At 55.7% G+C, this 22,761-nt stretch overlaps 1 protein-coding gene across 2 annotated transcripts in view; it reads left to right on the forward strand.

The window, feature by feature from the left end:
- LOC104578185 (phosphofurin acidic cluster sorting protein 1-like) overlaps nucleotides 1–22,761 on the forward strand; it is a 44,255-nt gene that overhangs the window by 21,358 nt on the left and 136 nt on the right. Inside the window, exons 2-24 of one of the 2 annotated variants that reach the window (XM_088531266.1) lie at nucleotides 7,038–7,125; nucleotides 11,016–11,105; nucleotides 11,343–11,468; nucleotides 11,635–11,797; nucleotides 11,947–12,038; nucleotides 13,081–13,161; nucleotides 13,954–14,013; nucleotides 14,618–14,769; nucleotides 18,117–18,210; nucleotides 18,537–18,608; nucleotides 18,758–18,879; nucleotides 18,988–19,120; nucleotides 19,230–19,334; nucleotides 19,974–20,080; nucleotides 20,394–20,548; nucleotides 20,635–20,745; nucleotides 20,830–20,932; nucleotides 21,205–21,237; nucleotides 21,561–21,603; nucleotides 21,708–21,750; nucleotides 21,846–21,987; nucleotides 22,144–22,367; nucleotides 22,557–22,670. In XM_088531266.1, the coding sequence (XP_088387392.1) occupies nucleotides 7,038–7,125; nucleotides 11,016–11,105; nucleotides 11,343–11,468; nucleotides 11,635–11,797; nucleotides 11,947–12,038; nucleotides 13,081–13,161; nucleotides 13,954–14,013; nucleotides 14,618–14,769; nucleotides 18,117–18,210; nucleotides 18,537–18,608; nucleotides 18,758–18,879; nucleotides 18,988–19,120; nucleotides 19,230–19,334; nucleotides 19,974–20,080; nucleotides 20,394–20,548; nucleotides 20,635–20,745; nucleotides 20,830–20,932; nucleotides 21,205–21,237; nucleotides 21,561–21,603; nucleotides 21,708–21,750; nucleotides 21,846–21,987; nucleotides 22,144–22,367; nucleotides 22,557–22,670 (2,453 nt within the window). The remainder of the gene's footprint in view (nucleotides 1–7,037; nucleotides 7,126–11,015; nucleotides 11,106–11,342; nucleotides 11,469–11,634; nucleotides 11,798–11,946; nucleotides 12,039–13,080; nucleotides 13,162–13,953; nucleotides 14,014–14,617; nucleotides 14,770–18,116; nucleotides 18,211–18,536; nucleotides 18,609–18,757; nucleotides 18,880–18,987; nucleotides 19,121–19,229; nucleotides 19,335–19,973; nucleotides 20,081–20,393; nucleotides 20,549–20,634; nucleotides 20,746–20,829; nucleotides 20,933–21,204; nucleotides 21,238–21,560; nucleotides 21,604–21,707; nucleotides 21,751–21,845; nucleotides 21,988–22,143; nucleotides 22,368–22,556; nucleotides 22,671–22,761) is intronic. The other variant, XM_088531267.1, reaches the window with a different exon arrangement.

Raw genomic sequence — 22,761 nt, forward strand, 5'->3', positions numbered from 1 at the left:
TCAAAGAGGAGCATAAATGCCGAACGCTGAGGAATTGAGGCAACCCGGTAGCCCTGCCTGATGAGATGAGGGGAGAGCATCAGATCTCGTTTATCTCGGCTTCAGTGAGGGTTGTGGCACTGTCTCCCGTAACCTCTTCACAGATATGTTGACGTGAGGGCTACGTGAGTTGTGGACTCGTAACTCATCTGAACTGGCAGGCTCAGAGGGTTGGGATGAGTGGCACAAAGTCCAGCTGGAGCCTAGTGACTCGTGGGGTACCGCTGAGGTCTGCTGCTGGTTAATGTGTTAATTACCCATCTGGACGATGGGAGCGAACGCCCCCTCAGCAAGCTCAGATCCGACACGGAGCTGCGCGGAGCGGCTGGTACGCAGAGCGGCAGTGCTGCCCTGCAGAAGGCCTCGAGAGGTCGGAGAGAGAGATGGGGTGAGGGGAACCCCATGAAATCACTGGAACCAGAAAATAGATCTCGGTAAGCGCCGTGCCACGCTGCTCGCTCTTGCCTTCTCGCAGTTGCCTGGTTTTGCCTGTGCAAGGATCCAGCCATTTCGCAGAGGCGGAGGAATCGCCAAGGTGTGCGAGTGCTGCTGGGCCTCTCCTCCTCCAACCACTGTACATGGAAATGGGCATGGGTGGAATCAGTGTGGAATTCTGCGGGGAAACCTGGATATGTATCCATGCGCCTGACTTGTATCCAACAGCTCTGGCCACCTGATCTGCATCTTTGCATTGCAGCGTATGGCCTGTAGGCAGGTTCAGGGGGGCTCTGATTCTCTGGGGCTGTAGCTGCTGCTCCTGGGAAGCGCTGGCCGCTTGCTGCCCTGCTCCTGGGGAACCGCTTGCCAGCTGATTGCAATTCAGGGGCGGTAGCTGAGACTTCTTCTAGAAAAGTAGGTCAGGGAAATCTGCCTGTCAGGAAAGTCGGGAGGGAAATATGGGGATTTGATGAAGGTGATAACAGCCCTGGCACAATCCACTTCTGTCTGTTTCTGTGGAAGAGATTTGTGCCCTTAATGTGAATTGTAAGGACTGCTACAGCAGTGCCATTTCCGCCTGGTGACCGGCGCTGCAGAGCCCAAGTGGGATCTATCCTTCGGGCTTCCCTGGGCCTGGGTGTCCCGCTTTGCCTCCCGAGGCCCTGCCTCCCTGTTGAGATAGGATCAGGAGCTTGCTGTGCTGTAGAGTGTGAGGCAAGGATGGGGCGAACGCACCAGCCTCTGGTGATTCATTGTAGTAGCAAAAAGGAAGGGGTGAGCCCAGCAGCCGTGGTTCAGCTGCGGGACTGGTGGTTGCTGTCATTCCCACTACAGCAGTGGAAGGGCAAGGAAGTGTTTTTCGGGCACGGGTGCAGACCAGCAGCTCACCGGGAGCTCTGCCCTGCTCCTGGCAGCCTTGGCTGGCTCGGGTAGGTCTTGCTTGCCGTGCTGCAGTAGGGAGGCAGGCACGGTGACCCGGCGGAGACCGCGCTGCGGGGTTTTTGGGGGCTTTCAGGACTTGCAGGGTGTGGGTTGACCGTTCCTGGAAGGCAGCAGGGTATCCTGCTGTGGGTTTATGCTCCTGTTTGCCAGGCTCCTGTTTGACCATAAACTCGCTCTCATTTTCACAGTGTCTCTCATTGCAACTTGTGAGTGCATGGATAAGGCTGGAGAGAAGAGAAACCTTGTGAACTAACAGCATGTTCCGTTGCAATAGGTAGAGCTGTCCTTGCATTGCTGAGGGCAGCCAGGCTTTCCAGCTGCCTTAAATATAGTGGAAATGTATTCAAAGTTATTGCTTTCTAGAGGTAGCTGGTCTGCTTCCCAAATACAAGAAGCCGTTTTGATTTGTGTTAAGGAGGCAGGTCAAGTTTTGGTGAACCTCAGTGGCTTAATGCTGTTCTCTGTGCTCAGGCTTTGTGTGAACTGAGTCTTCTGCTTGTACAAAGACCCTCAGGGTCTTTGTACAAGCAGAAGACTCAGTTCACACCAAAGCCTGAGCCTCAGAGGCTGGAGCCCTCATCCCATTTGGTGGCGAGACGTGCAAGGCTGTCAGGCCACACAAACTTCCTCTCTCCAAAATGGGTCAGAGCTGGAGTACAAAGCGTTCCTAGGGATGTAACTACCAGCATGCTCCGTAGGGCTTTGCTACAGCCTCGTTTCTGCTTTTGTGCTTTCTGGAGCATCTCAGCTGTATGGAAAAAGCGTGAAGAACCTTCTCGCGGTGGTGGGCTCAAGTCAGTGATCCATCTCCAGGAAGTCCTTTTAGCTGTGGTGAAGCACTTGGACACAGCATGGGCTCACGGTGACCTCCAAGGACAAGTGCACCCAATTGCATGTAAGCTGCCTCTGGCCTTTCCACCTGGGAGCCCATAAAGATGAGAGCTATTCTGCCTATTCGTTTTTAACTTGCTGTTTTAAAAGCAAAGGAATGATTCATTGCATGTTTTCTAGACTGAAGAATCACAAACAGAGATTCCTTTAGGCTTATGAAGTGTTGAAGGTTATGAAGGGCAGCACGGTTGGGTATAAGCTTGGTGGGAGATGCGGGAAGCTTTGGTCGGGTCCAGTTTAAACAGGCCTGCCACTGCTTCTCTAATCACATGTTAATTTAAAGCAGGGATTATTCTTGTAAAGCCGTAATTAATTTAAATTATGCCCATGCAACTTCAGTGCATATGGGAAAAACCTTAAAGTAATGCAATATAAATGTAAAGTCAGTCTAAAAAGGCTTGTAAAGTCAAATGTAAAGGCAAAGTCAAATCATGTTGGTGCAGAGAGCAACTCTGGCTGTGCCCCGGTCAGCAGCAGACAGGATGGCATCTCTTGTCCTGCTGCTCTTGGGCATGCAGGGATGGTGCTTGGGGCTGTGCAGCTTGCAGGAGTCTGGATAAACGCTAGGGCTCTGCGCAGCCTCAGGCTTCAGAGCCCTTTGCCTCGACCTCTGCGCATGCATCCTCTCCACTGCATCCGGGCTCATCCTGCCACCCAGCATGTGGAGATGGGGATGTGGTGATGGTGCCAAATCTGCCTTTTGTGTCTAGCCTGAAAGCAGAATAAGGCAATTGCACCCAAAGAAGCGGGTTGACAGAAGGCTCTGGGCTTTTTCACTTGGACAGGAGTGCATCTCTCAGTGGCCTTCTCTTTGGCTCTGAGAGGAGGTGTCTGTACCGATGGTTTCCAGAATGATTCGGTATTATTTGGGCTGGACTTGAACTAGCTAGCCTCTGTTTATTTTGTGGCTTTCTTCTCCAGTTTGATCAGTGAACCAAACAAAGTGCATAGCTGCCTTTGGCCCATCCCAAGGCATGTGCAGTGCCATATGCTTTTTTTTTTTTTTTTTTTTTCCCTCTAACAGGCCATGTGGAAGAGCAGGGGACAACTCGTTTGAGGAACATTTAACCACCTCCTTTATGAAACTCAGAGTCCTTGGCAAGAAAGTAAGCCCCTGGCTCTGCTTGCAGCTTGAGATGCTGGATGGACACAGTGCTCATGCTGGGCATCCTGGCCTCTTCTCTCCGGAGAGAGCTGGGAGGGAGCAGCTTTAGATGCCATGAGTGTCATCTGCTTGATCCGTGTGCTTGCTGGAGCTCCTGGGGCCCGTTAGCCTGCAAGTAACCACCTGGCAGCACCAAACCTGAGCTGAAGGCACCTCTGAGAGCGGGGCTGTCTGCTGGTCCTGCTGGGAATCCTATGGGAGAACCTCAAGGGCTGGATGGAGCCTCTGCACTTCTGCAGCGCAGCTGCTCCGTGCTCCTTGCCTCCTGCTGCCGGAGAGCCCCAAGTCGCGTGCGTGGATCTGAGCACCACAAACTGGCTGGCCTGGTCTAGGCTTGGTGGCCCGAAGAGCTTAAAAACCTCTTGGGAACCTTCACGGAGTACGTTCATTTCACTGGATCCTTTGCAGTGAGCCTGCTTGCCTTTCGCTGTCCCCTGGGAAGCAGTCCCTGGGGGTCTGAGCTTGGGGGTGAAAAGCAGTCCTCTCTGCAGTGCTGCTGTGCGATGTTGAAAGCAGAACATTTCAGACTGGTTTAGTGGAAAAAATATGTAAAACAAGCCTAGTGGGCTCTGCAGAAGGCTGAAACCCATCTTTGTGAACGGTGGTACCTGCCTTGGCTCTCTGTAGGGCTGGTTCTTAGCATCACTGGTGCTTGGCAAGCTGGGTGCCATGGTAGTGGCCCTCCACTGGCAGGGCTAGTGGCAGGGGCAGACAGGACCCAAGAAGACAGGGCAGGGGACACACATGTCTTGGGTCTGATTTGTTGTCCGGATGTTCAAACCATGTGGATGCTCTTAGCCCAAACCACGTTTGAATCTAAATATTGGCTTTAGGTGTCATCTTGGCTGCTTCTTGCAGTGTCCCACCACTGAGCCATCCTGGATGCGATCACAGCGGTAAACATTTGAGTCATGGACACGTCTGTAACACAGAGAAGGCCAGAGAGGTCCAGTTCTTTTCAAGGAGCCTGGAAAGTGGGGTCGTGCTGGGAGAAATCTGCTCCGGAATAGCTGTGTGGTATGGGATGCAGCTGATTGCTCTGCTTCTCTTTGGGTCACTCCTTAGGTTTAGGGCTGATGTGTCCTAGAATAACATGTGTTATCCTAGGTAAGAGAGGCCAGCTATTTTAAAAGCATAACCTGTCCAAAGGAGACATCCTGGCTAGTCAATGAAGAGTTTTGGCTACAGACAAACACCAGCTTTAAAAGTTTGGAGGCAGAGGGCGATTTTTATGCATCGTGTCAGGTGTTCAGAAGAGGAACTTTATGCTCTCCTAGAGAGATCTGACTGATCTATTCTGCAGCACTAAGCGAAGCCTGGGCCTCCGGGCAAGATCAGGGAGGCCTATGTGTGGCTGCACAGGGTGATCCCTCACCCCGGGCTGCTTTCACGCAGGGAAGCAGCTTCTGAGCAGTTTGTCTGCACACGGCGTGCTCAAGGGCAAGTCCCTGCCCAAACCGAAGCTGTACCGAGTTCTCCTGCTCGGAGATTAAAGAGCTCAGCCCTTGGCCAAGGTTGATCCAAGTGGGGCATGCCCAATAAATGCACAAGCCCTGGGAGATACTGTATGAAGCCATGACATTTAATGTGATTAGAAATAGACTGCCAAGGAAGACAACTGTGACTATGCTGTCCGGCTGGAGTGGGTTTTTGGCCCCTGAGGATTACAAATCGGGGAACAGTTAAACACAGCGGTGCGCAGGTCCCATTTAATGTGCTGCCCTGGCAGGGGTGCTTGGGAAGGAGACCATTCCTTCCCTGGCTATTGTAGGGGGATAACCAGGACATAAGTACCACTGTGTAGCCTTGAGCCAACTTATCAGAAAACACTGTGATGGCTCTGTTTAAAAAAAAAAAAAAAAAAAAAAAAAAAAAAGGGGAGGGAGGGGGGGAACATATCTGTGGGATGCGATATTCTAGCTCTACGTCTTCCCTCCTGTTTTATACAGGCTGGAAGAGAGCCGGAAAAGGTTCAGGGAAGGGTGGAGGGAATCATGGACCTTTAATCGGAATGGGACCCTGCAGGCAACTGCCGCAGGGGTGCAAGAGGTCTCCCCAGGGGAATGAAGTTTGGGGAAGGCGAGAAGCTTGATTTTCAGTAGAGGTGGCGGCAGGCAGTCCTGGAGGCTCGTGGTGCGCGCTGGTAGGAGACACAGCACGGTGCAGCGGAGCTGTGGAGCTCTTCGCGGCTGCGTTGCGCCGCTAAAGGGATATGGACGGTGCAGAGCTTGACTTCACATAGATGGCGGGGAGAGGAGCTTCAGGGCGCTATGGTGCTGCTCGCGTCTTGTTTCTGTGGTGCTGGAGAGGAGCTCTATGGCCAGGGGCATCTCCCATGCCCTGGGGTGCTTGGGCTCTGGTCGGAGCCTTGTGCCTTCTAGCAGGACGGTCACTCCTGCTCTTGTAAGGACCCTGTTGCTGCCGTTTGTCTTGTTATTGCCCAAGGACATCGCTTTCAAAGGTCAAGTCTCTTCAGGATTGAGCCAAGCACCTTGTATCTGCCTTTTTCTTAAAGATGCTCAGAAACTGTTGAAGCAGCGAGGATTCATAAGCAGATTTAATGCCTGAGCGTGACGGCAAAAAAGCCGCAAGAAGCCAGCGCCACTCAGAGGATGTCACTGCCCCCTCTGGCAACTTGAGGCAGTTGTGCTTCCCTGCTACCAGATTGAGGGTTTGCAAATAACGCGTTGGTTGTTGGATGAAGATGTTGCTTGGCTGGGGTCTCCTCCGACCTCGGAGCAGAGGCCGCGTTCAGCAGGAGCTCCTGCTAGGACCCGACGAGTGCCTGGTGCCACTGTGGTCCCTGGGCTTTCTGCCAGGCCCTCGGCCCTGCCCTGTCCTGGAGGTGGCCTAGTTTTCCTTGGCCGAGCTCCCTGCATCTGACTCCCGGCTGAGCCAGGAGCCTGCCCTAGGTGACGGGGCTCATCCCCTCCGTCAGCCCGCGGAAGAGGGGACAGAGCGGGCTCGCCAAGTGCAGCGGTGGGGCCAGAGTGGCCAATGCAGTTCTTCCTAATGCCTGTGGCTACTTGGGGGCTTTTCTGGCCATGCCGTCCGCAGCCTCCTGACCCTGCTGGATGCTTCCCATGCTGCTGCCTTGCAGCTCCCTCCTCCTCCAGCTCTGCTTAGAGTTGTGCAGGGGAGCAGCTGAGTTACCCTGTCTGCATGCGAGCATTTGCCTTAACTAAGTCTCAGGATAAGAGTGGATTTAAGTGCTTTGGTTTATAAATAAACAGCACTTGTGACCAAGGTAGATTTAAGCAGAGCTGGCACCAACCCTACTTGGGAAGGGATCTCTCCACCACATGGGCTGCTGTTGGACTTCCTGTTGTATGCTAATCCTTTAAGCCTGCTTTAGCTCTGTTAATTTTCCTTCTTTCCTTTTTTTTTTTTTTTTCCTCCCCCCCTCTCCCCAGTGAGCTGCTTCGGTGGCGCGTGAATGCCAGCGTTGCTTGTGCCTGCAGCTGGGCTGAGCAGTCAGGCTGCCTTCCGAGTGCCGGCTACCATGTGGCAGGGCCCCAGGGATGGTGGTACCTGAATGCATCCCCTTCTCTCTGTCTTACAGGCTCTGCAGCCTGCGCCTGAAGAAGCTCACCGTGCTGAAGGAGCTGGACAAGGAGCTAAGCTCCGTGCTCATCGCTGTGAAGATCCAGGTAGGCTCCCCTTCTTGCTTTCTGGGGCCACCAGCTGCTGCCTGGTGCTGGCCAGTAGCCGGATTGGACCTCGGCTGCAGGATCAAGGGCTCCCTGGGTGCCTTGGTCAGCTGCCACCTCTGGGGCTGCTGCTGGGAGCTCAGCTGCCCCTGCCCATCCCGCTCCCCAGCCCTTGGCCCTGCTCAGCAGCCAGAGACTTCTGGCAGTGTCCTCCATCCACGTGCCCCCACGTGAAGGACGGGAGGAGGGGAAGGTGGCAGAGCTGGGCAAAGGATTGAGTGCCTCCTTAGGTGACTTCTGCTTTGGCTTCTGCACTCTGTGTGACCCTACCATATTCTCCGCTGTCCCCCCTTTTCTCTGTGTGCCTTGGCCTGGAAAGGCATCTCTACCTGTATCTCTACCTGTCCTGGGCAGAGGGGACATGGAAGCGTTTTCTCCCCAAGTGGAGAGGCTCTTTGCCCCCATCCTGTGCCCCGCTGGCAGTGGGGAAGAGATGACCCCCGTAGGCAGGGCCACGTCCTCTCCCGCTACCGGAGCTGGGCCAGGAGGTGTGATGCATCTCGCGTGCGCTGTCCCTGATGTGCCTCCCCCTGCCCAGCTGCAGTGCCCGTGCCCTTTCTTCGTTCTTGTCAGCTGGCGGAAAAGCTGCTGATCCCATTGAAAGCACCGTGGGGTGGGAGCTCAGCGGCTTTGTGCTCCTGCCGAGCTCTTTGTGCCACACACATTAGAAGCTAAATCCTGGATAAGCACTAGAAGCTGCTGTATTAATGGAGCTCTGGGAGCTGGCATTTGCCTTCATGGCAGACTCGATTCACTCGCCTAGGAGAGTCTGTAAGCGAAATGTGAAAAATGTGGAGTTTGGAGGGGGAGGAGGAGCAGGACCCTGTGGTCCACGTGCTGTTGGTTACACCTTTCCATCACCATGTGTGTGATGTGTGTCATCAGGAGATGATGTGTATGCTGAAAGCCCTGGGCTGTGTCCTCTGAGACCCCCTCACCCCTGAGGAGACAACTTGGGCAGGGAAGAGCTGCTGACCCCCCAAAGCCAGGGATGCCAGAAAGCAGCGGGGTGCTGGGGGGCTCCCATGTAGGTGGGCGCATTGGGCTGCTGCTCTGTTCCTGTTACTCCTCGCTGCCTGGGCTGTCTGTGCTCCTCTTCCTCCCTGGGGGCTCCTTGCAGCCTCCTGGAGCTGCCGAGTGCCACGTGCGCGTGTCCTCAGCTGTGTCCTCCCTCGCGCGCCGCAAATGTGAGTCTGCATAAGAAGCTGACCAGCAGGAGCCTGGCTCTTCCAGATGCATCCCCCTGTTCCTGCCACGGGCCTGACCCTGTATCCTGCTGTTGCAGGAGGTCAACAGTGACTGAGACCATGTGGGCTACTCTGCTTCCCTTGATATTCAAGTCATTTGAGCAAGGACCTTGGGTGGCACCTTCTCACCTCTTGGTGGGGCCACCTGCACGCGCAGGCTCCCCACAAAGCTGAAGGAAACGGGAGGAGTAGGTTCCTGCCCACACCAGCCTGCAGCTTGACGCTCATTGTGGGTGTGGGATGGATTTGTGCCTCACTGATCTGCTTCTGCCTGCCCCAGTGGCTGCTTTGGCAGAGTTGGGGGCTGCCGAGCCGTCCTGGAAGGCAGATGGGAGTTGTAGGCAGGATCAGCAAAGCCTGCCCACAGCGTGGCCTCAGGGGGACCCATCCGTCCTGTGCTTCTCCTGGGTAGTGGGTGAGTCATGCTGGCGAGAAGCGTTTGAAGGCTGTCTGGTGAGTTGCCATCTCTAGCTTTTGAATGGAAGCAGGTGACACATGTAACTCGTTGAGGACCTGCAAGTTCCGAAGGAGGGCAACTGGGGTCTAGCAAAAGAACAGCTCGGTTTTCTTTTAGCTTTGCTGAGCTAAGGCCTATTGGGAAATTACTGCTCTCAAGGGCAAACTACATAGAAACAGAGCTCTTACCCTGCCTCATGGTGGAGCTTGGATGACGATGGCCACCCTCCATGTGGAGAAAATCCACTAGATGAATGTACGTGACCTGAAGGATGGTGTAAGCCTGTCTTGAATATCTACTGTCCTCACAGCGATGGAGCCTTTCTGCTCTTAACGGATAATTTCCAAATGATATATGTTCTGCCATCTGTTCCTTCATCCAAGAAGACCTCTGACAAAGGGTTAAGGGGGAAGATTTTTATGTCTACTTAACATAGTTGTTCATCAAGCAGAAAATTGCTTATATGCCTTGTCCTGTTTCCCAAAGGTGAATTGAATAACTAATGTCCTAAATCAGTGAAGTCCAGGGAGAAAAAATCCAGACTACTGTGAAGAAGAGAGCTTACTCTTGCATCCATGGAGTGGTTTTTAAACCTCTTTTTATGCTTAGTTATTTGTTTTGACAGCTTGGAAACGTCATAAGAGTGTTTCCTACTGTGTACAGTTCAGCGTGGCATTAAGAGACCCAGATGTGCCGCTCGGCTCTGTAAAGGTGCAGAAAACAGTCTTGGCTGCTTATGTGTGTTCACTTGGCAGAGGGACTTGCTGTAATTCAGAAATGCCTGATCTCGAGCCATGGCTAGAGGCCACAAAGAAGGAGGATGGCTCGTCCCAGCGCTCGCAGAGCTTGTGGCTCCCGTGATGGTGCCATGGGAGGGATGCGCCCGCCCGGCAGCTGCTGGCAGGGATGTGGCTGGTGACTCAGGATCAACCCTGGCACAGCAGAGTACGGATGGTGCCCCTGTGTGGTGGACCAAAGCCTGTGCTAGAAGATGGTCCAAACCTTGGCTCTGCCTGTTGCTGCCAGCCTTGCTTCTGCCCAGGCCCTGTGCCCCGCAGGTGGTAGGGACTTTCATTCCTTGACATGCTTGGGAAGTGCTCCCAGGGTCTTCTGCTCCCACCTCGCTCATGCTTTGTGTCTGATCTTTCTGCAGCCACCTGCAGTATTTATCACTCCTGCCTGATCAGTTCCAACTACCCCTTAATTAACTAAATTTGCTGCTGATGTTTAATGAGCTGCTTTCTCTCAAAATGCTCCTTTAGCTGAGCTCTGGGCTGTGCTTTGCTGTCTGCCTTGGCCTGACCTCTGCGTGCATAACTGAGGAGTCCTGGGCCCATGCAGGTCCCGGCCGGGGCTCCAGACAGAGCTGTCGAGGCCTTGGAGCAGCGCCCCGGGACTCTGGGGGTGGCCTTGTCCCCAGGAGCTGCCTCTTTTCCCTGCCTAGAGCTCAGTCCTCCTGCAGCCTTCTCTCTTCCCAGCAGAGCTGACCCAGCTCTCGCAGCTTCTGCTTGTGTGTGCCAGGTCACTGCACCCATAAAGGACTGACCCACACTCTCAAGTGCTGCAGTCCGGGGATCTCAAGGCTCTGCTGCTGTTCCCTTCTCCCCCCGCTGTGCCAGTGACCAGCGTGTGTCCCTTGTGATGCCATGTGCATCTGTGTTGCACTGAGGGCCACAGCCTAGGCCGGGAGCTGTGTGTGTTGCTCCCATAATGGTGAGTGACACTTGTGTGCAGGGTTGCAGCATTCACAAAAGCTCCCTGCACTGCACACAACACAGGCTGTTTTCAGCCTTCCCTTGCTGTACTCTGCTCCCAGGGGAAAAAAAAAAAAAATCTTGGGGAAGAATAACTGCACCAGTATGTGTGGCTCGATGAAAGACTGAATCTTTGTGGGAAGCTGCAAAGCCCTAGAAAGAGGTAGTAAAGAAGTAGCTCAGGAGAACCTGCAGGCTTTTGTGGAGCTGACTGGAGCATGTAAGGTGGCTCCACGAGACAAACCAGACTGAACAAGGCACCAGCTCTTTCTCGTGGACTGCGGACAACATTTGCTGTATGTATTTCGTGCGACCAAGTCTGTGGCCAACATGCTCTGCCTTAGCACCGAGCGTGTCTCAATCTTGTTGCAGGGTTCGAAGCGAGTGCTGAGATCCAATGAATATGTCCTCCCACCAGGCGGCCTGATGGAGACCGAGCTGGAGCTGACGTTCTCACTGCAGGTATCTTGCAATGCCCCATTCCCCTGGCTTGCTGCCATTGCTCAAGTTGTAACAGTGAAGAGACCTGCAGGTGCTCTAGGGGGTGGTTTTGCTGGGCAGATTGGACTTGAAGGAGGATGAGGACTACTGGTGCCCTTTGAGGGGAACTTCAAACGTCAGCAGAATGAGACCCTACTGCCCACTGACCTCAAGGAAGAGTCCCATATACTGCCATCTCCCTGTGATTTCCCTCCCCAGTACCCACACTTCCTCAAGAGAGATGGCAACAAACTGCAGATCATGCTGCAGCGGAGGAAGAGGTACAAGAACCGCACAATTCTGGGCTACAAGACCCTTGCAGTAGGCATCATCAACATGGCTGAGGTAAGGGGCTTGGCACGGCCTCCCTGTGCCGTGCTGGGGAGGAAGCTGGGCTGGAGGGCACCCGCTGTTGGCAGTCCTGTGGTTTGTCAGCCAGTCGTGAGGCTGAGGGGAGAGGCTGCGAGCCACCACCGTGTCACCCTAGCAGAAGGCTTGTCTCTCTGCCCAGGTGATGCAGCACCCAACCGATGGAGGGCAGCTGCTGGGCCTCCACAGCAACATGAAAGACGTGAACATCCGGGTGGCCGAAATCAGCATCTATTCTTTGTCTAGCCAGCCCATTGACCATGAGGATGGGAGCGTCCCTTCTGGTCCTAAAATCAAAGCTTCAGGTGTGTTAATGTTCGTCACAGACCTGCGGGCAAGGGTTTGGGGCAGGACATGGGTGCTGCAGTGTGTCTCCAAGCACCTGCCAGCAATACTGAGCATTTTTCTGGAGCCAGGTGTCAGTCTGGGGAAATGCTGCACTGTCTGTTCTCAGATCGTTCTCCAGACATCGATAACTACTCTGAAGAAGAGGATGACAGCTTCTCCTCAGAGCAGGAAGCCAGCGATGATGCTGTACAGGGCCAGGTAAGAGGACCTAACAGGGTAGCTCATGTTATGACCCCAACTCCGGGATAGGGAATACAGACTGAGGGTCTCCATCACCCTGAGCCCTCTCATCTTCCATTCAAACATTTGTCATGGTTTCAGGAAACAGAAAACTAAGATATCTTAACAGTGGGAAAGAGCCACTGTCAGACCTGTGGTGGGGTGGAGGGCTCTGGAGAGCAGTGGTGTACTTGGAAGACCTTTAGGTCTTGCCCATGTGTCCCAGGAGCTGTCTTGTCTGCAGAATAAAACTGCTGCTGAACCCCTTCCGCCTTGTACCACTGATTTTCTCTTCCTGTGAGCACAGACCAGAGGTTGTCTTGAGCTGCCCTCTCTTGGAGAGAGCAGAACTTTTTTAGGAAGAGGTACAAACTGGGTCTGAAAATGATCAGAGGTGGCAAACCCACCCCAGTCCTTTGAAAAATTATGCCTGTGTAGTTTCCTGTCCCTTTGTGATGCCTGCAGTTAAGGGCAAAAAAGCCTTAATCAGGCACAGAGACAAAACCTGGGCTATTTGGGGCCCTCTGCGTTACTTGCCCCATTAGACTTGGCTTGACCCCACGTCCCTGGGAGCTATGGGTGTCAGTGAGGCTCATCCTTTGAAGGGACTCTCTTGTGCTGCACTCCCTGAAATAACTCTGGAAAGGGGAGACCAGGAGAGCAACACCAGGACTGTAGGGAGACTGACGAGTGGGAAAGGAGTTGTAGGTTATAGTAAGAGCTTCATGCAGAATGCTGTTACCTCTCCTGTGGGCTTTAGTGGCACACATTTACCTGGAGGGACCTGGGGACAAGAGTGATAGGTAAAAAGGTTTTTGGTGAAAGGATGCCAAGGAGAGGGAAGGAAGTGTTTGGAGAGAGGTAGGGAAGGGAGTAGCAAGACTCTGGCAGCAGAGTGGGTGCCCAACTGTTTCAAAATGGGGGCAAATGTTGGAGTGGGAGGCTCCCAGGAGTTGCTGCTCCCTGAATTATGAGCGCCTCTGAGGAGGCGCTCTGATGTGCTGTGGCTTCTTACCTGCAGGATCTTTTTGATGAAGAGGACGACTTGAGAAAAACCAAGAAGGCCAGGAGGAAAATGATCCGAACCACCTCTATGACCCGCGTAACATCAGTGTTTCTAACCTGTTCAAGGAGATGGGAGGAATTGGCTTACTGCCGTTCTTGTGGGGAATGCAGAGGGCCTGTGGACCAGGGGATGTAGATTGCCAGCCTGTTCCACCTTGGCAGGGAGCACCCAAGGCTCTGAACCCTCTCTTGTCCCACCATACACAAGAGCAGACTGTTTCAAGCCATGCTCCAGCTTGTGGCCTCTACTGTATTTAGTTTGACTTTATGTAGATGCTGCTGTGTGTGCAATACAGCTTTCACTCACTGCTGTGACATGGTCTCTCCTCTTTCCCTCCCTGAGGAAGCAGAAGGCAGGCACGAGGAAAGCTAAACCATTAACAGCTCCTTTGCCTGCCAACAGAAGGGGTGAGCTACTGTACCAGCCCCTGGGTCTCCAAATGTCTTTTCGTCCTCATCCCCCTCAGCCTTGTATGTCCCGGGGCAGATTCTTTCTGAATTCCTTCCAAGCCTTCCTCAACTAGGTGGTCTGGGGAGAAGGGGGATTTAAAGGGAGAGAAAGTGCTATTTGGGACTGTAGCAGAGAGAGTCTGAGTCCCCACAGCCTCCCCTGTGGCCAGATCCAGTGGCTTCCAGCAGAGCCTGGATTTAGTCCAACTCCAGCACCAAATTTAAGGAGCTAGGGAGATCATATCTGACTTGGGGTCAATGGACTCAGGAAGGAGCCAGCAGGCTGTTAAAGAGAGCAGCTTGGGTATCACTTTAGTCATCTTACAACTAGATTTGATAGTTTTGGTGATTTCTTTCTCTCTCTTTTTTTTTTTTCCAGCAACCGAACTTCAAGCAGAAATTTGTGGCTTTGCTTAAGAGGTTTAAAGTGACAGAGGAGGTAAGAAGGAAAAACCCCGCCCCACCTGCCAGTATCACCTGCAGATGTTTAGATGCCAGACACTGACTTCAGCTCACTGGGAGTGCAGGGCAGGTGCTCAGGGGTGCTTGGAAAAGGGGGTGTGAAGGTGGCAGCCTGTCACCAAAGATGGTGTGAGTCATGGCACAGATTCGGCCTTTCTCAAGGTCTTGAGAAAGTAGCTCTAAGCCTTGCTTGCAAATCAAAAACACTTTCCAAGAGAGTCTGCCTGGAGAGAGGGGCCCAGGGAGAAGGGATACTGGCTGTGCACTAGAGAGCTAGCATTGCAAGGGCCACACTCATCCTGGTCACTGCTGAAGGCAGGCATTAGCACAAGTGCAGGGGTGACTTGGTTGAGAGCCTGCCCTGAGTGACAACACAGCCAGCAAAGATCTTCCCACATGTCCTGACTCCAGCGAATGTGAGTGCCATAATGACAATGTCACCTGCTCCTTCCATAAGCTGGATTTGGAGGAATTTGAGGAGGAAGTGGTGGGCCTCAGGGCCGGGAGGGAGTACATGCTTGCCTGGCTTGGGTTGCAGGGTGACTCCATCACTCTTCTATTCCTCTGATTTGGTACCACAGGTCCTGGACTCTGACCCTGTGGACCAGACCCAAGAGGTAGAGGAAGACCTGGGCCTGCTCTATGACAGCCTGGAGGAATGCAATAACAGCGACAGTGGCCCAGAGATTGAGGACAACGAGAGTGTGCACAGCACGCCCAAGCCCACACTGAGGTAAGTGTTGCAGAGAGCCACAGGCCAACCTCACAGTCTAGAAAACTTGGAAGAATCATCCTCCAACACTTGTCTTTTGCTTGAGTTAATGCAGACACTACCCCATATTGCTTCCATCCTCATCAGCAAGTCCTTCCTGTGTTGGCACCTCTGAGCTTTTTACTTCCAAATCACCAAACACTTGCATGTTTTCTTTAAAAAGCTCAAAACTCCCCACTAAAACTGGCTTTCCTTGTATTTAGTCTCATTTCCTCACATCTGACATCCTTCCTAGTCTGCTGGAAGAATATCTACTTGATCTAAGTGAGTTTATGTTCTAAGCTTTTACCTCTCCTCTCTGCTAACAGTCCTGGCCTTTTCAGGCTCTCCACACCAAAGCATCTCCATCTTCTGAGCACCTTGTCCCCTCACTGCTAGGGCTGGTCCCTGTGTCCCTGCAGGATCTGCGTGCCGTGTTCTCATCCACGCAACTATCAGCAGTGGGTGATGTCCCCCCTTCCCACTCCTGAGGTGCCCAGTGCCTTGACTTGCTCAGCCAAGGTACAGCAATCCCCAGAGGATACTGTGGTGAAACCAGGCCCTTCTCCCACATGATCTGAGTTTGCCTGGCCTCTCTGTTCTTGGCTATTCTGTTTCCATCAGAAACAGAATCTTCTGTGAGAAACTCACCCAAATGTATTTTTGAAAAGTTATACGCATATCCCTTTATTGTCTCCTGCTTGGCTGCCTCACTTGCCCTGAGTCTCTCCTGGCCAAGCTTCTTTGGCATTATTTTTTTTTTCTCTAATTCAGTATTTTAAGTATAGTTTGAAACAGTCTGAATTCCTGCTGAAGGTACTGAGGGGGGATACCAGACTTGATCTCACCCAGGCAAACTGTTTGAAATGTAATCAGCTGGATTCATGGGCCCCTCAGGGCACTGAGAAGGAAACAGGAACCTAAAGAGAAGTCACACATCCCTCAAATCCACAGATTGTTGTGAAGGAGATAGCAAGTGTGTGAGCAGGGGAGAGCGTGCTTGGAGTTTCACATACTCTGTCACCCAAGGCTTTAAAGATACCATGGGGCTGTGGAAGAAGGAGGAAGATCCTTGTGTGGACAGACAACAGTTTAAAGCCCAGGATGTGAAGGTTGGAAGTGAGCTGTTGCTTCCAGAAGAGGAGGGAGGTCAGGAGGGGAGTGTGAAGGGTTGTGTGTGAGGCCATTCCTGTTCGGCATGGTTTTATAGGAAGCACTGAGCAATAATATAACTGGCGAAATTCAGCCTAGGAAAATAGGACATGTGCAGAGGGGGGAAAACCAGTCCTAGCTTTACGTTTGTAAACAGTGTAAAACTATGTAAATTATAGGAAGGGTCTGTTGAGAGTGCTCAAATATAAGGCCCACCCCCACAGTGCTTTTTCTCTAAGTCCTTCCCCGCAAATGTCTGCTCACTGGAAAAACCTCCTAGCAAGGTGCTGTTGTGCTTCCCCTGCCCTTAGCTCTGGGCTGCTTTTCAGTCTGTTCACAAAGTGTCCCGAGCCTGGTTTGTCCTCTGCTGTCGTCGTTTCTGGCAGTGCTGTGTGTATGCAACCCCCTGAACTCTTGTGCACTGCGTCTGTATCTCCAGGTTGATGTGAGAGATGGGTGCTCAGTTCCTTAGCTTTAATCCTGATATCCTGGGTAGCTTTGCACCCTGATTGCCTGAGGAAGTTGCCTTTCCAACCTAGCCCATACATTTAGGATGTGCTCCTCACTTTGGACTTTTCACTGAGATAGACAACCTTGCTAGACCCCGTGCAACCATCTGCAGTAGGGACATTCAGGTGGTCCTTGAGGCCAGTGCCCTGGCATGGACCAGCAACCTTTGGAGCAGAGAGCCATCCCTTCAAGGGGCCATGGAGACTGTGCAGTTGTAAACTGCTCCTGGACAGTGGCAAAGCTGGAGCCAGAACCAAGCCTATCAGTGACTAGCTTAAAGACCACCGCTTTTTCTGAGGTGCTCTTGGCACCAGGGACGTATCATGTCCTGGAGGGATTAAGTAAAGGTTAATGTATTCCTCTTAAGGTTTTCTTGTAGCCAATATGAAGTGAAATTGCTGACTGGGCAAGGACAAGTGTGGAATAACGACTGTACGAGGTGGTGACTCGTACAGTGCCTGGGATGCTCTAATGGAGATTGAAGAGGCAGAGAGAGCAGAAACACAGTAAGGACAGGAGACCTCAGTTGTCCTCATGTGACCTGGGGAAAATGTAGTCTTAGGGCACGAGGCTTGTGCTACATGTGTAGTTTTGGTAAATAAAAACATCCTGAAGTGGCTGGTTATGGAGTCAACAAGGGGAAAAACTCGCCCCAGACGTCAGATAAATGTTGCTGCTGAAGAGCTGCTCTGCAGTGGAGACCATCATTTACTGAGATGAAACATCCTCCTAGGAGCAATAAGAGCAAAGCACCATTATGCCTCGTGGCACAGCATGCTGTACAGATGAGGAAATACGTTACAAAGAAACTAAGAGGCACAGCTAAGATTTCCAGAAGTCTGTAGACATCCTGCAGAAAGCTGAAAATATGCAGAGATGAAGAAAATAGAAAAGAATGGAAGCTGTGCCAGAGTGTCCTAGTAGAAGAGCTGCTCCGTTACCCACATCTGTGGCCTGAGAAAGCTACAAGCCAGGAAGCCCATCTACACACCAAGCAGTGTGGGAGAACATTTTTCTGGGGGTGAAGCGCAGCTCAGGGAAGCCGCAGGTTGCAGAGCTGCTGCAGCCCCTCCTCATACAGTCTGCTTGGTTGCCCCCCACAGAGTGTTCAGGGCTTCTTGGGGGACCTGCTGCCCCGAGAGGGTCCCTGTGCTGAGCAGGGGAGGTGGCAGGACCTCTGTGCAGGAGGAGAGGGGGCTGCAGCGGAGGTCTGCGAGGCCGTGGTGCCACGGCGGGGGCAGAGAGGCCCAGCAGCGTGTCCGAGTCGTGGCGTTAGCGCGGACGGAGCCCCAGCGCGATGGGCACGGCGCCTCCTCAGCCCGTTCCGCATGGCAAGGGGTAACCTGTGAGGGAAGGTGCTGCTGGCTCTGGGGCTCCCCTGGGTCACTGCCTGAGTTGTCGTTGGGCAGCGTGACCTCATCCTGCAGCTCGTACCGCTGTGGCAGCCATGGTGCGTGGGGCTGGCAGCCTGGCAGGAGGCACCTGCCGGGCTGTGGGTCACTTGGACACGTGGGTGTCCGTCCCCATGCCCCTATGGGGGCTGCAGGGGAGGGCCTCTCTGTGGGGCTCTTCACTTGGGAAATCCCGGTGACTTTGTTCCTCTCTTATTCCTGCCTTTTTCTCTCCCATCTGTCTGTCCGTCCGTCCGTCTGTCTGTTTCTCTGCAGGCGTTTCTTTGAGGGAGTCTCTCATTCTGGTTCCCAGACTGAGATCGGCAGTCTGCACAGCCAGAAAGGGCAGGAGCGAGATTCGGGCAGCCCTGTGAGTTACACCAGCACCGCCGCCTCTCGGCCCCTTCCCACCCCATCCAGCCCAGCATCCCCAAAGTGCCTGCAGCCTTGCCCCGTGTCCAGGCCTCTTAGCAGTGCTGGCCTGGGGCTGCTCCTTCCGTTCTTTCCTCTTCTTTCTCCCAGCGCAGGCAGGCAGGTAGCGATGGCCTTCTTGACAAGGCAAGGGGGCCTCCTCCGGGGCCAGTGTCAGGGGGGCAGCCGCGAGGCTGCGCCGGGTTCCTTGGAGGGTGCGGGTCACTGGCAGCCACCCTGCTTGGGGCAGCTTGTCCCGCTCTCACCCCGCTCGCTGTCCCCCAGGGCGAGGCGGACAAGTGGAAGCCAGGAGCTCTGCGAGTGCAGGAGGAGCCGGGAATGGAGGTCCCCGCGGTGGTGAGTCCTGGCGTGGGGTTGGAGGGAGCGGGGCAGGGCTGGGGGCAGGACGTGCCTGCTGGAGGCCCTGTGGCCTCAGCTCCCAGCAAGGCTTCGGGACCTGGACGAGCGGGATCACCCTGTGTGACGTGGCTGTGTGCGACCCCCAGGAGCTGGTCACGGAGGAGCCGTGTCCCCGGCTGGCACCCCCGGAAGCCGCTGCACGCGAGGGCAGCATGGACAGGCTGGGCCCTGGCGCCAAAGCTGAGCTGCCCGGTGCCATGTCACCCAGGTGAGGGGACTCCTGCTTTCAGGGCAGCTGCCTTGGTGGGGACATGGGGCCTGGCGGGGATGGGCTGCCCTCCTGCACAGTGTCACCTCTCCTCGTTCTCCCTTGCAGCAAAACGGAGAGCAAGCAGCTGTGGCGGCCCCGCAGCACCTCTGTGAAAGACCGGCAGAGTTCAAAGGGACAGGGCGGCCGCACCAGCAGCCTGGACAGTGAGAGCTCCCCTGACTCGTGGCACAGCACCCAGGTCAGGCCCTGGCGGCCGTCTTGGCTCCCTTGCAGCTCCCCCAGGCCTTGCAGCTGGCCGCAGTGGCCAGGGCAGCCTGCCAGGGCTCACCATGGTGGCGGTGTCATAGGTGCCCCGCAAGTCTGTTTATGATCAGCTGAACCAGATCCTGGTTTCAGATGAGCAGCTCCCGGAGAGCATCGTGCTGGTGAACGTCGCTGAGTGGCAAGGGCAGGTGAGTGGGCACAGGGGTCTAGGGGTAAGAGAACCCCAGTACAGGTTCCCTCTCTGTAAGGACTTGTGAGGGGAGGCTGCCACACACCACCACTGCTTCATTCTCCTGGGAGAATGCCCCCAGCAGTCCCAGAGAGCCAGCTAGCAAAACGCAGCATGTACCCTTGGTGCTGGGTGCCCCTGGCTGCATTGGTCAGGGCTGTGTGGGATGCCCTGACAGAGGCCCAGGACTCCCGTTGCTGGTGGCAAGCCTTAGGAAGCAGAAGAGGTGCCACTCTGGGAGTGCGCAGTCAGCCTATCCCCTCGAGCACTGGCAGGGTTGTCAGCTGCCCAATGGCATGTGGGGACAGCCAAAACCGCAGCATGCCCCTGCATCCCCCATGCACGGAGGAGCTGGCTGCTGCGTGAGCATGACCGTGGATGTGTGTGTGCAAGTGTGCAAACGGCACTGGTGAGACCCCCCGCGCCCCCCGGCTTGCCATCCAGAGGCAGTTCTGGAAAAGCAAGGCAGGGGTTGGGGCAGAAGCAGAGGCTCCCCTGCGAGCGGTGGCGGAGCCTGTGCCCGAGCTGCAGGACCGCGGTACGCGGGGGCTGGCGCTGGCCGCGCGGCCCCGCTCAGCGCCGCGCTCCGTCTTGGCAGTACGTGAGCGAGCAGCTCCAGGCCCACAAGCAGCTGGTCATCGCAACCTGCTCCGTGGCAGACATCCAGGCAGCCTTCAACACCACCGTTGCCCGCATCCAGCGATAGTGAGTACGGCTCGGGCCCAGCCTGGCAGGGTCTTGTGCTTGCAGGGAAGGGCTGGGGACGGGGGTGATCCTGACCAGGACCCTGAGGCCTGGGGGTACAGTGCTGAGAGGAAGGGAAGGCAGGAGCTCTCTGGACCGAGTGGGGCCACCATGGTGCACAGCAAGCTGCAAGTGGGCAGCAGGAGAGCTGCTGTGTGCAACTCTTGGGCTCCCAGCACGTGGGCCACCATGGCGAGCCCCTCGGGCTCTCTTGTTCTCTTTCTGTCCTCCTCCCGTTCTTGCTTTTTCCTCCCTCTCTCTCTCCCTTTTGCAGCTGTAACTGTAACTCCCACATGCCTCCCCCAGTGAAGGTAGTCGTGGCAGGGGACCAGAGCTACCTGAGTGTCGTCCTCCGCTTCTTTGTGGAGCAGCTGGCCAGCAAGACACCCGACTGGCTCAACTACCTCCGCTTCCTCCTTGTGCCCCTGGGTGAGCCCCGCCACGAGCCAGCGTTGTCCCCCCTCGCTGCCCTGGGCTGCCTGAGCGCGAGCCAACGTGGCCCTTCTCACCTGCAGGCTCTCACCCTCTGGCCAAGTACCTGGCTTCGGTAGATAACAAGTACAGCACCCTCTTCCTGGACACGGCGTGGCGGGAGCTCTTCAGCCGGGCCGAGCCGCCCAGCGCAGGTGCGGAGCTGGGCAGGCCGGGGCCGGCAGCGCCCGGGGGGAGCCGGGCTGCGGGCAGGCTCCTCACCGCCCCCGTGCCCGCAGACACGGTGGACATCGCCGGCCGCGTCGCCCAGTTCATCGCCGGGGCCAGCCTCTCGCACCAGCTGCCCATCTCCGAGGCCATGCTGACATACAAGCAGAAGAGGTGAGCGGGGCTGGGGGCCTCTCCCAGCTCACCCTGGGGGGTGTTGCAGAGCAACAGGACAAGCAAGGCCCCGTGCCCCCCTTCTCCTCCATCCCGCAGACTGTGGTCACCAGCAGCTTGGTGCTTGCAGCCCCTCTGGCAGGGACCGAGCGCCTGGGCCGGGCTGGGCACTGTGCCAGGGGTGGCAAGGGGGCTCGGGGTGCGGGGTGGCGGGGGACACGTGTTCCAGCTGCGCTCTCACGTCTCCCTTCTCTTGGTTTCTGGCACCCAAGGAAGAGAAGTCTGTATTTTGATTTTTATATCAGGTATTGGCTTGTGCTTGCTGTGCCGCTGCCTGGCCCCCCGCTCCCCCCGTGCCCACCCTCACCCAGTGTGCGTCCGTCCACCCGTCTCGCTGTGCGGAGGAGCCGCGGCCCCGCAACGGGGCCGGGCTGTGCTCCTGCATGCGAGCCCTCTCCCAGCACCGGGGAGGGGGCAGCTCCTTGCCTCCGTGTGTGGTGTGCCCTGTGCTGCCATGTCGGGGACGGGGAGGCCCCGCGGGAGGGAGAGCAGAGGAGCGGGGTGCACACGGCGGCCGGAGGGCACGGCGATGCTCCTGGCACCCAACCGACCTTTGCTCCTTCCGCAGCCCCGACGAGGACTCGTGCCAGAAGTTTGTGCCCTTTGTGGGGGTGAGTGTGCGGGGCGGCCAGTGGGTGCTGGGGGACAGCAGGGCAGGGGAGGGGGTGCCACTGGGCCAGGCTGGGGGCAGTGCCCGACGTGTCCCTCGCTGCAGGTGGTGAAGGTGGGCCTGGTGGAGCAGTCCTTCAGCGCCTCCGGTGAGTCCGGGCGGGCGCGCGGCTCGCGCAGGGGGCACCCAGGAGGGCCCCCCGCCTTGCCGGAGTGCCACTGAGCCCTGGCTCTTCCTCCTCAGTGGATTCGGACGACGCCACGATCTGCACCCCCTCCCTGCTGAGCTCGGCGCCCGCCGCTGGTGGAGCGGTCCCCTACGGCAAGGAGACCGTGGGCACCCCGCCGCCCTCGCCCTCTGTCAGCAGCGGCCTCTCGGGTGCTGGGTAAGGGAGCCTGTTCAGACTGGGGTGCCGGGTGAGGTGGGCCCTGCGGTTTGGGGTCCCCTCCCAGGGCTGCCTGTGGCAGGGTGCAGGAAAGGAGAGAAGCAAAGATGAGACCCCTGTGCCCACATGCTGCACGCTGCTGCCTGTCTCACACAGGTCCCTGAGCCCCAGCGTGGAGGTGATGGGACTGCAAGTGGACTACTGGACGACACAAGGGGCAGACAGGAAAAAGGAGGGCGAGAAGCGGGAGACGGGCATCAAGAACACCCTCAAGAGCAACTTCCGCTCACTCCAGGTCAGCCGCATCCCCAGCACCGGGGAGCTGCTGCCACCCAGCACCATGGCCATGACTGTGGTCACCAAGGAGAAGAACAAGAAAGGTAACCACTACCACCACCCCAAACCCACCTCCTGGACACTCTGCAGTCCTGGGGCTGTGGTCTGGTGCAAAAAGGGCTGGAGAACTCAGGATAGGCCAGAGCTGAGGACCAACCCCGGGGTGGCAACTCCTCTCTAGGGCTTGGGTGGGGATATCTCAGCCTTGCTCAGTCTGCTCTTGCTCCCCTCAGTGATGTTCCTGAGCAAGAAACCAAAGGAGAAGGACCTGGAGCCCAAAAGCCAAGTCATCGAAGGGATCACACGCCTCATCTGCACAGCCAAGCACCAGAACACCATGTTGCGAGGTAAGTAGAGGAGGAACCAGCCCTAGGGGCCACAGGGGCCAGACGGGACAGCACAGGCTGGGCCCTGGAGCTGTTCCTGACCATGTCATGT

This window comes from Tinamus guttatus, unplaced genomic scaffold, assembly GCF_059628265.1.
Source record: "Tinamus guttatus ecotype Peru unplaced genomic scaffold, ASM5962826v1 Tinamus_guttatus_pri_ptg000403l, whole genome shotgun sequence".
Taxonomy (NCBI): domain Eukaryota; kingdom Metazoa; phylum Chordata; class Aves; order Tinamiformes; family Tinamidae; genus Tinamus; species Tinamus guttatus.